We start from the raw sequence: 12,427 nt of genomic DNA on the forward strand, positions 1-12,427 counted from the left end.
ATGAAACTGTCTCATTTCTTAGGGGCCCTGGGGAGTTGGAAGATTTATAGGGAAGAAAAGCAGCTGAATCAATCCCTAGGCGAGGAGGGCATGGCAACCCACTCCAGTATTCTTGCCTGGAGAATCCCATGGGCAGAGGAGCCTGGCGGGCTACGGTCCACAGGGTGGCAAAGAGTGGGACATGACTGAAGTGACTGAACACACACACAGGACAATCCCTAGGCTTCTTGGAAGGAAATCCAGAGGCTGCAGCCTGCCCCGGGACATTAACAGGAGACTCCTGTCTGTCATGGTTGCCACCTATTCACCTCTCCCCTGTCTCCTTCAGGCTGGAAACTCTATCCCAGCCTTGGGAATTACCCCCAGTGATGAGGGCTAAAGAGATATCCACTGCCATGGCCCAGACAGGTCAGAGGTGGGGAACTGGGGAAAGGTTGACCCTGGCCAAGCTGTCAGGGGTTAATGCTTCTTGTTCTGGAACCAGACGGATTGGGGTTGAACCACGCTTCCTCCCACCCCTGCCCCTCCCTGGGCTCTGTCAGTTTCACACTCTGTAAAATAAAGACGGTGATTGAACCTAACTGATAGGATCCATGTGGGAATTTAATTCATCTAACACATCTAAAATAGTGCCTGGCATTTGTAGCAGTTCAACGTGTACTTGTGCATTTACCATTTTATTGCATTCCAAGTTGCAATTCTGATTTCATTTTCCCAAAGAATTGTGGCCTTGTGACAATGTGGGAAGGCCTATGACTCTGTGAGCATATTGTCGGATGGCAGGTTTTCTGTGGTGGTTTAGTCGCTAAGTCGTGTCTGACTCTTTGACCCCATGGACTTGTAACCCGCCAGGCTCCTCTGTCCATGGGATTCTCCAGGCAAGAATACTGAAGTGGGTTGCCATTTCCTTCTCCATGGGATCTTCCCAACCCAGGAATCGAACCCAGGCCCCTGCACTGCAGGCAGATTCCTTACCGACTGAGATACGAGGGAGGCCCAGACGGACTGGGGTTGAAGATTCACTACACCGTAACAAAGCTTTAGTGGTCTGACCCAGGAATCTAACAACCATCTGTGTGTATTGTTTCCATGGGGAAATATATTAAATGCTTGAGACATCACACTTGCAAATCAAATTTCAGATCACAACTCATTTCTAGATTGATGTCTGTGCCTTTAATTACATTATTGGGGTCAAGATGAGGAAGGAAAGAAAGAATATGGGGCAGCTACTGGCTGGGCACAGGATAGGATACTATGCCTCTATTATATTACTTCATCCTCACAAGGAATTACTGTTATTATCATTTTACAGATTTGAGGTATTTAACGACAAGCCCAAGATCATACAACCCATCAGAAGCACTCCTAGTACTTAAACCCTGCTCTTCTGGCTCCAGTGACTCAGAAGGTAAAGAATCTGACTGCAGTGCAGGAGGCCTGGGTTTGATCCCTGGGTCAGGAAGATCCCCTGGAGAAGGGAATGGCTACCCACTCCAGTATTCTTGCCTGCAGAATTCCATGGACAGAGGAGCCTGGCAGGCTACAGTCCATGGGCCTGAAAAAGTCAGACATGACTGAGTGACTAACACTTTTACTTTCACTCCTGGTTCCAGTGAATGCCTCCAGTGTATATGAGTCTTACCTGGAGGCTTTTGCTTATTCACAATGAGTTCTCGTTTTGTTTTGATGCCATCATCCCACTGTTAAAAAGAAAAGAAAAAAAAAAAGAATTACAGCAAGGGTTTGTCATGTTGTATTTCATAAAACCTTGTTGGATTTCCCAGATTAATTAAAATTATGTATCTAAAACCTAGCGGGATGGTGAGTGGATACAAGACAAGACATGGCTGAGACACCTTTTGAGCACAGATCTGAAGGAGGTGGGAAAGGGAGGATCTCCGAGAAAGAACTTTCGAAGAGGAGGGAAAAACAGCACATGCAAAGGCTATGGGATAAGAACATGCCTGGCACGTGAAGGCCAGAGTAGCTATGTGGTGTCGGGGAGGGGGCAGGAAGTGAGGTCAGAGAGTAGCTCTAGGGAGGCAGGTCCTGTAGATCTTTCTGGGTTGTGGCAAGGGCTGTACAGAACAGGGAACTATACTCAATGTCTTATAATCACCTATAAAGGAAAAGAGTCTGAAAAAGAACACAGATGCGTATATATATTGGGCTTTCCTGGTGGCTCAGTGGTAAAGAATCCACTTGCAATGCAAGAGACATGGGTTCAATCCCTGGTTTGGGAAGATCCCCTGTAGAAGGAAACGGCAACCCTCTCCAGTATTCTTGCCTGGGACATCCCATGGGCAGAGGAGCCTGGCAGGCTAGTCTATGAGGTCACAAAAGAGTTGGACATGACTCAGCAACTAAACAACTCAATCACTTCGCTGTATACCTGAATTGAACACAACGTTGTAAATTGACTGTGTAAGCTTAACTAAAATACGTAAATTATTACTTCAGTTTTAAAAAATGGGAACCTCCCTGGTCATCCAGCAGTTACAAAGCCATCTTCTAATGTGGGGAACACAGGCTCCATCCCTGATTGAAGAGTTGAGATCCCACCTGCCCCATGGCAACTAAGCCTGTGAGCTGCAATTAAAACCTGACATGGCCAAATAAGTAAATTTAAAAAATAGACAACTCCTTATTTTTAAAATGACTATTGGAAAAAAAGAAAGTGAGAATAGGTAGGGAAGAGTCCAAGAATTGCTAATGTCGATTAATGTGGATTTATATGCTCTTTCCTCCATCAAAGAGGCCATAGGAGAGGATGTGCTGAGTTAGATGTGATCTCCAGGATGGCTTAGTCCAAGATGCTGGCTTTGCAGTCAAATCATCTAAGCTCCAGGAGATAAAATGACTCGACTAAGGCCACACAACTAAGGCAAGCAATGTTGAGACAAGAACCCAGCACTTCTGATTCCAAGTCTATGAAATTATGTCATTTCAGTTGCCTAGAGAGTGATGGGGATTCAAAGTGGCAGAAGGACAGAGAGGAAAACCGGACATAGGCCAGCTCACCTCTAGGAAGCTATCTTGGCCCTCGGTGATCGTGAGGAAGGAGAAGAGCCAGAGAGGATGAAATCTCATCTTCTGATGGTCCCTCCTGGGCCTGGAGTCACAGTCTGTGGCTAGACGTGTGTGCCATGCAAGGATAAGACATGAAGACAAGTCATTCAAACCAAAATTTTAAAATGCATTGGTGGGGGTGGGGATGGGGAGGGGGGAGTACCTCCCTGGTTGTCCAGTAGCTAAGATTCCAACCTCCCAATGCAGGGGGCCCAGGTTGGGTCCCTGGTCAGGGAACTAGATCCCACATGCCACAGCTCAAAGATCCTGCATGCCATAGCGAAGACCTGGTGCCTCCAAGTAAAATAAAACGCCCAGAGGGGTAAAACCTAAGTGGGCTCATCAGAAGCTCTGAGGGTTTGGTTATTTATGTTCACCAGAGAGACCATCTCTTCTACTCTCACTGTAGAACTGGTGAATTTTTCTCTTTACAAACTTACTAGACAATTTCTCTGGAATTTCTTCTAAGTGATCAAATATGACTCAACACAGGGCCTCCCTGTTGGCTCAGATGGTGAAGAATCTGACTGCAATGCAAGAGACCTGGGTTTGATCCCTGGGTAGAGAAGATCCCCTGGAGAAGAGAATGGCTACTCACTCCAGTATTCTTGCATGGAGAATTCCAGGGACAGAGGAGCCTGGCAGGCTACAGTCCATGGGTTTGGACACCCATGTGTGACTAACACTTTTACATGACTCAACACAGGCTATTTTAAAATCTTGACTTGCTTCACTTTGCAACTGAGTGCATTTAACATCCAGCCTTTTATATTTCACTGAGGTTTTCTTTTCATCTCAGTAAAGACATACACTCAAACAACCAAGGACCCTAGAAACTCTAATATTAAGATAGAGTATTTTAGCATAAAAATAGTCATGAACCGGTCAAATTTCCTTCTTTATAGTTCGTGTGGTTAGCAACAAATTGTCCTCCAGTTCATGGTTATCTCAGAATAATTTAGACACAACTCAGCCCACAGTCATGGCCACAAAATGCCCTTTACAGCTCCACAGGAAAAGATGAAGAGCTATGATTCCCCAGCATTGGAATCAGTGCCTGGAGTCAGCAGCACAGAAGATCAGCCCAGCACTTACCTTCCTCTCTGGGTGCCCTTTAAACTTCATGCACGCTTTGCCATCCCAACAGCACTGCCCTGAGCTTTGCTCTCTGATCTACATGAAAATACAACAGTTGGGGAGGGATGGAAGGGGAGGTTGGAGTTAGCAGGTGTAAGCTTTTATATGGATAACAGATTAACAACAAAGGCCTACCATATAGCACAGGGCTTCGCTGTGTATGCTTGGCCACTTAGTCATGCCCAACTCTTTGCGACCCCATGGACTGTAGCCCGCCAGGCTCCTCTGTCCACGGGGAATTCTCCAGGCAAGAATACTGGAGTGGGTTGCCATGCCCTTCTCCAGGGGAATCTTCCCAACTCAGGGATCAAGCCCAGGTCTCCAGCATTGCAGGTAGATTCTTTAACCATCTAAGCCACCAGGGAAGTCCCAGAGAACTGGAGTGAGTAGCCTATCCCTTTTCCAGGGGATCTTTCCCAACCATGAATTAAACCGGAGTCTCCTGCATTGCACAGCACAGAGAGCTATATTCAATGTCCTGTGACAAAGCATAATGGAAAAGAATATAAGAAAGAATATATATATAAATATAATCCCTAAATCACTTTCTTATTCAGCAGAAATTAATACAACATTGTAAATCAGCTATCAGTCAGTCAGTTAGTTCAGTCACTCAGTCGTGTCCAACTCTTTGCGACCCCATGAATCACAGCACGCCAGGCCTCCCTGTCCATCACCAACTCCCAGAGTCTACCCAGACCCATGCCCATCGAGTCGGTGATGCCATCCAGCCATCTCATCCTCTGTCGTTCCCTTCTCCTCCTGCCCCCAATCCCTCCTAGCATCAGGATCTTTTCCAATGAGTCAACTCTTTGCATGAGGTGGCGAAAGTACTGGAGTTTCAGCTTCAGCATCAGTCCTTCCAATGAACACCCAGGACTGATCTCCTTTAGGATGGACTGGTTGGATGCTATAGTTCAATTTTTAAAAATGCATTGATTACGAGACTTCCTTGGCTTCCCAGTGACTAAGACTTCACACTCCCAACAGAGGGGGCCCAGGGCTTGATCCCTGGTCAGGGAACTAAGGTCCAACATGCCACTACTAAAGGTCCTGCATGCCACATTGAAAATTGAAGATTTGAATTCTTCAATTAAGACCCAGTGCAGCCAAATAAATAAATAAATATTTTTTAAAATATTGATTAAATAAAGAAAAAAGACGTTAAAGACTGCAACTACTGCCACAGATATGGCCTATATGTTAATAGAGAGTCTTTCTAGGGCTTTCTAGGACAGCATGAAAAATAAGCCATGGGACACACACCCCTTCTGTATTTACCTGCTCCCTTTAGTGAATGGTGCTCACATGCCCCCATCCCCTGCCTCCCAAGACTCCCCCTAAATAGACTGCTTTAACTTTCTTTGGGCAGCAATCTGGACTCCAGATCATTCTTCTCCTTCTTGCTTCCCAAAACCTATCTGCTCTGAGTCCTGGTCCCTCTGACTTGTGCTTTTTGCTTTCTGAAAGTGATAGGTTTTTGTCTCTAGGGTGGTTGTTTTTCCAGATATACACTATGCACAGATATATATATATACACAGATATATATAGACCATCAAGTGTAAAATAGATAGCTAGTAGGAAGCTGTTGTATGGCACAGGGAGCTCAACCTGGTGCTCTGTGATGACCCGGAGGGGTAGGATGGAGGGGATGAGAGAGAGGCTCAAGAGGAAGGGAATATGTGTGTGTGTGTGTGTGTGTGTATATAGCTGATTCATGTTGTTGTATAGCAGAAGCTAACACAACACTATAAAGCAATTATATTTCAATAATAAATTTTTAATTTAATTTTTTAAAAATAAAAATCTTAATTAAAAATGAAATTTTAAAAATTAAAAAAGTTGACTCCATAAAAATAGACATATTTTATAACATGAGTATATGTATATAGGGGCTTCCCAGATGGCACTAGTGGTAAAGAACCCGCCTGCCACTGCAGGAACTGTGAGACGTGGGTTCGATCCCTGGGTCCGGAATGTCCCCTGGAGGACGGCATGGCAACCCACTCCAGTATTCTTGCCTGGAGAATCCCATGGACTGAGGAGCCTGGCAGGCTATGATCCGTAGGCTTGCACAGAGTCGGACATGACTGAAGTGACTCAGCACACAGGTATGCACACATATTTATATTGGGGCTTCCCTAGTGGCTTAGACGGTAAAGAATATACTGGCAATTTGGGAGACCCAGGTTTGATCCCTAGGTCAGGAAGACCCCCTGGGGAAAGGAATGGCTACCCACTCCAGTATTTTTGCCTGGGGAATTCCATGGACAGAGGAGCCTAATGGGCTACAATCTATGGGGGCTGCAAACAGCTGGACCTACTGAGCAACTAAAAAAAAGAAAGAAAAATATAGATGTAAACATAGATAGATACATACATACATAATAAAACATGTCTATCTATATCTGTATCATGTGTATATACACACTCATACATAATGAAATTTCATATAGAGGTAAAATAGCTGAATAGTTTTGTGAAACAGAACTTCTTTTCCTGTGTCCTTTGGATATTTTCTATTTGTTTTTCTTTACACGTATGTTGTTATTGCTTATTTGTTGGTGAACTGCCACATCCTGCTAAACCCAAACCCTGATCCTAAGTTCCAATTTACTTCATCCTGCTAAGCCAATTTTCCAGTACCTTCCTGAAGTGAAGTCACACTGCAGAGGAATCTGGTGCTCTTTCTAGCCCCTTTCCCACTTTTTCTCCACTTCCAGGGGTGACTTTTAACCTGATCTGCTCTTGTTCTCTTGTGCCAGGGCCTGCTTCCATGTGGGAGGCTTGGCAATCACATGGCTTTTTCTCTCCATTTCTCTCTCTCCCTGAAAAATCTCTTTCTCACATATGGCACCCAGGCCTGAGGCTGCAAACCCAATGTGAGGAGGCCTGGGTGATAGTTCCAAGGGTCTTGAAGAAACTCTCTTATCCTCTTGGCCTGTTTATTCCCTCTTCTTCCCCTGCTGGAGGGTGGGGCATGAGCTGTTTGTCTCCTTGGACTTGCTAGAAATGGTAAACTGGAACTTATAATCAGGGTTTCAGACCAGGAATTCCCAGTCACTGGTCCAGAGGCCAATCATGAATAGCCAGGCTATGAAAAGGAGGGGGAGGCATTGGGAAGGAGAAAAGGAAACACTTCATGGCTCATTTGAAAATCAGGCACCCCCATTCCACCATAAACCTACTACATCTTATGCAGACCAGGCTCTGCCATGTGTGTTATTAAAGCTTCCCAAGTGAGGCTGACCCCTAGACAGCTCTGAGAGCTGTTATTCTAAACTGCTTCTAGGAGAGGGAAAAAAGGTTCTGCTCCAAGGCTAATTAGAAAGACTGAAGCTGAAGCTGATGCAAAGAGCGGACTCATTGGAAAAGATCCTGATGCTGGGAAAGATTGAGGGCAGGAGAAGAGGGTGACAGAGGATGAGCTGGTTGGATGGCATCACTGAACCAATGGACAAGAGTTTGAGCAAACTCTGGAAGATATTGAAGGACGGGGAAGCCTGGCCTGCTGCAGTCCATGAGGTCTCAAAGAGTCAGATACAACTGAACAACCACAATTGAGGCTAATACTGTGACATGAATTCTCCTTTTAGAATTTGAGACCAAAGCTCCAACTTACCAAAATGTTTTCTTTGCTTCCTTGGTACACTCAGCTTCCTCTAGGGTAGGGTTAGAAGACTTACTGATAAATAAAGAATAATTTTTTAGTGTTAGGTATGGGCCGCACAATATTTGGGACACTATTCATTGTTCAGGATGACTGTTGTTTTTCTGAAATTCAAATTTAACTAAGGGACTTCCCTGGTGGTCCAGCGGTTAAGACTCCACACTCCCAGTGCAGGGGCCCAGGTGTGATCCCTGGTCAGGGAACTAGATCCCGCATACCACAACTCAAGATTTTGTGTGCTGCAACTAAGACTTGGAACAGCCAAAAATAAATAAAAATAAAAAAAAATTTAACTGGGCATCCTATATTTGACAACTAATCGTAGACATGGGTAACTCAAGGTGCATGGGTCAAAACAGGCTCTGTGGTTAGCCTGCCCAGGATTCAGGTCCTGGCTTTGACATTTATTAACTGGATGCTCTTTGGCATTTTCTTAATCTTTCTATGCCTCAGTTTGCTCATCTATAAGATGGGGAAAGTTTATCAAATTCAGAGATTCTTTAGAGAATTGAATGAGTAATTGCATATAGAGAACCTAGAGCAATGCCCAGCAGATGGTGAGCCTCAATGATTGATAGCTGCTAATATTAGCATAACTAGTATTTCAATCTCACCACCAGTTTCCATAGTAACTGTTGGATTGTTCCAGAATTTGACTTCAATCTGAGTCAAATTAACTAATCAAATAAAAGGTACTCCTGGGTTGATGCCCAGTATGGTATCAATGGAGGGATCCAAGCTTCAAGGAAGTAAGAATACATGTTTACAATAAGTGAGTTAACAGATTCTAAAGACGGTTAATTGTGTGTGTGTGTTGAGGAGTTGTTGTTTAGTTGCTAAATCGTGTGTGACTCTTTTGCAACCCCATGGACTGCAGCCCACCAAGCTCCTCTGTCCGTGGGATTTTCCCAGGCAAGAATACTGGAGTGGGTTGCCATTTCCTTCTCATGTGTTAAGGAGGTGTAATCTTAAATCCTACTTAAATTTGCCTTCACTAGAGGCAAGCCCCATGGTATTTTCAGCACTTCCCTTCTCAGTTGGAAGTGTCTTGATTATTTTTAAAAAAAGAAAATTTCTCAGAATCCAAGTGCCCTTGCCATAGATGAGGAGCTGTTGTTGTCATCAGTGTGTGTGTTTGTTTACATGACACCTCGCTGGGGGTCAGTGATACCTGACCTACAGCTGTGTCGGCCCTGGCATCCATGGGAAGGCTTGGCCATAGTGGGACCCCCTTCACTTCCTTGAATTCATTCAGTTGAATTCATTCCTGATAATCCTTGTCCTTCAGTTTTTGGAGAACAATCATTAGCATTTACTATTATGCTTCTGGAGACAGCTGCCCATTGTCTTCCAGTCTTCCAGTTATGTATTTATGGATCAAATATCATTTATTTATGTCAACAGCTATCTCCTTATCAACAGTGGTTCTGAACTGGGACTGCTCTCACCTACAGTTTCCAGAATTTTTAGCAACAATCTATTCTTAGGCAGAGTTGAACTCGGATGGCTTTCTGGCATCAGTATTTATGGGATTATGTTTCTTCCTCTATAAATAAAAGAATTCCCAGTAGAATCGTCACCCTCCTCTCTGTCTTGGACTCATGTGCATGCACGCATATGCACACGTGCACACACACACACATACGGGAAGAGCAGATCTCCAACTGGGATATGAAAGATGTTATGATTCAAATAGAACTGGTTAACAGATGAGAGCCTGCCAAACCTTGGTTTTATTTTATTCTTTTTTTTATGAGTTTTTGGTCATGTTTTCATTGGGGTCTGCCTTTGTATAGGAATCCCTGGGCCATTTGCCTTTGAGAATTTCTTCGTGATTTTCAGTAGGCAGATACAGTAGAGAAGACAGGTGGAAATATAGGTGGGAAACAAAAAAGAAAACCAGTGTCACACTTGGAAAAATATTTGGTGGTTTGGTCGTTTTTTTGAGCTAGACTGACTTCTTCTGGAAGGACTATATTTAAAATTTCAGTGTCTGTCTGTGTTGTGTCCCCAGTACAATTTAGACACATATTTTATATATTAGCATGTTTTCAGTATGTTAATATTTAATAAACTTGCTGGGAAAAGACCTAGATGAATTAGACCCTAACCTCAACTTTGTCCTTTATCTGCTAGAAAATGTACAAGCTAAAAAGAACTCTTGCTGGACTCAACTTCCTCTTCCCTAAAGTAAGCAAGAAAATAAGATGCACTCAGATCTGTTCTCATTTAGATTCCATTATTATATGCGCATTTGGCAGCTTCTATTTATATATCATTTATGTTATTGTTCTTTACATTAGTGTCGATCAGTTACTGAATCTGAGCTTGGAGAGATTAAATTTTTTTTACTGGACTCTATTCTTATTTTCTCTAGTTATTATCATACCTGAACATCTTTTAAGGTGAGCTGAGAATCTACTTAGAATTAAGTCCTTAGGATGAGAATAGCAGTGGGGTGTTTTAAGAACTCCCAAGGTTGGAAGAGATAAAAGAGACTACTTAGCTAAGCTGGCCTTTCCCTTGGGACACTTCACCAGTCTGCAAAGCTTTAATTTGTCCGATCACTCTCTCCAATTTCCTAGGCAGGGTGTTTGCTCACTGTAGCTCCACCCCCTTGGGGAAGCTCCAAGAACCGTGATCAGACCTACTTTTGAGAACAGCTGCTGCATTGCTTGATTTTCTCTCCTCCAAAGTCCCTATTTAAATTTCCGATGGTTCACTGAATGGATCTCCTTTCAGAGTCCGGCTTAAGACCCTATTTCTTCCCTGATCCTTTTTCCTTCAAAAATTAAGATACACTTTTTTTTTTCACAAGTCCCTGTGTCCTTTGCCATGAATTGGAACTTCAGCTAGAGAGCATTTCTCCTGTCGCTGGTGCTGTCAGCATAGCTCAGCTGTCTGCTCCCTCCTCACATGGATTCTGGTGTTTGTTGTTTTTTTTTTTTTAGTTCATTTATCTCCACTTTACATCTTAAAAGAGTTGCAAGCTTGCTCAGTTTTGTCAGACTCTTTGCGACCCTATGGACTGTAGCCCACCAGGCTCCTCTGTCCATGGAATTTTCCAGGCAAGACTACTGCAGTGGGTTGCCATTTCCTCCTCCAGGGCATGTTCCAAACATTGGGACTGAACCCGAGTCTCCGACATCGCCTGCATTGGCAAAGAGGTACAGAATGACTTGTCGTTCTTAACTCATCGCCCAATACTTCTCCGGGTGTCCTACTTTATCCCTCATAGATAAGTCTAGCTCCATTCTGCTGTAAAAAGCCTGACTGCCAGCCTCAAGGGTTGGGTCTATTCCAACCCCCGGTAACTGAAGATTTTCTCCTGTCACTCACAGTTCAGTAGAGCACAAATTACCACCAAGCCCTTAAAACATGATTAATGGCACTCCAGAGGAGGTGTGCCAAGCTCTTTTTTGCAGCCAAGACTTCAGCTTAGCAATGGGGACCCAGCCTTCCTGGAATCCCCCGGTCATTATTTGTCATCTTCCCCGCTTGGTTTTGCCTACTGACAATCAGTAAAGCCCAGAGAACTTGAGTTTCCTCTTGGACTGTTTACTTGAAAAAAAAGTACCTGAATAGCACTCCAGGGAGGGGATAGTTACATAAGAAGAAGTAAGGATAATTCTTTCTAATTTACAAAATGCTTTCATATGTATTGCTTTGATTATTTTGGCAGTTAAGTGGGAATTATTTTGGCTTCACACTTGTATGAAATGAGAAGAGTAAACCTAAATTCTAAATAAAAAGACTGTATCAATGATTTCCTTAAATTTCTCTCCCTAAAGAACCTCATATTTCTCTTAGACTCTGGGCCCGGTTCATTTTATTGCTTGGGCCAAGGTCTTTCTAAAATTTGAGTATAATTGCTTTATAATGCTGTGTTAGTTTCCTCTGTACAATGAAGTGACTCAGCCATATGTACACATATATCCCCTCCCTCTTGAAACCCCCTCCCGCTCCTCCCCCATCCCACTCATCTAGGTCAAAGCAGAACACCGAGAGGAACTCCCTGTGAAACGGAGCAGGACCCTATGGTCCTTGCCCCGCATGTCCTCTGCCTGCCTTTTGTCTGCGGAAAACTTTAGTCAAAGAACACATTTAATCATAAAAGTGAGAAATGCTGAAACAAAGAAAAAGAGTCAAAGGAGACTAAATAATAATAATACCGTCATTAAAGTCAAGGACCTTTAGTTCTTTCTCAAGGGCTATAGATAATATTCAGAGCCATATCCTGTGAGCTGTCTCACAGATATTAAAACACCGGGTGGGAGAAGTTAACGACAAGATGACCACTCTACCCAGGACATGAGCTGCCACAGTTTCAAGAACTGGCTGCAAAGAAATGGGAACAAATGGACCTGGAACTAAAGATTAACCATACCCCAAACAACCGAGATGATGTTGGTCAGACCCCTGATGACCAATTTGAAGATGGCTCTTAGAGATGACTGTGCTGTTTCCACATGGAACTCAGTTAAGCTCTCTTTGTGCAAGAAAAAGAAGAATGTATGTTTCAAAGCTATCTTCCTAACAAATGTGAA

At 43.6% G+C, this 12,427-nt stretch overlaps 1 protein-coding gene across 6 annotated transcripts in view; it reads right to left on the reverse strand.

Annotated features, from left to right (window-relative positions):
- Window positions 1-12,427, reverse strand: part of ADGRF1 (adhesion G protein-coupled receptor F1) — a 53,105-nt gene that overhangs the window by 25,056 nt on the left and 15,622 nt on the right. For 3 of the 6 annotated variants that reach the window (XM_043450009.1, XM_043450012.1, XM_043450013.1), the window contains 4 exons: window positions 7,833-7,895; window positions 4,168-4,245; window positions 3,025-3,134; window positions 1,646-1,703 (listed from right to left, as the gene is read on the reverse strand). In XM_043450009.1, coding sequence (XP_043305944.1) covers window positions 1,646-1,703; window positions 3,025-3,093 — 127 coding nt within the window. In that variant the 5' untranslated portion in view covers window positions 3,094-3,134; window positions 4,168-4,245; window positions 7,833-7,895. The remainder of the gene's footprint in view (window positions 1-1,645; window positions 1,704-3,024; window positions 3,135-4,167; window positions 4,246-7,832; window positions 7,896-12,427) is intronic. The other 3 variants (XM_043450010.1, XM_043450014.1, XM_043450008.1) reach the window with 1 other exon arrangement.

Source organism: Cervus canadensis, chromosome 28 (assembly GCF_019320065.1).
Source record: "Cervus canadensis isolate Bull #8, Minnesota chromosome 28, ASM1932006v1, whole genome shotgun sequence".
NCBI classification, from domain to species: Eukaryota; Metazoa; Chordata; class Mammalia; order Artiodactyla; family Cervidae; genus Cervus; species Cervus canadensis.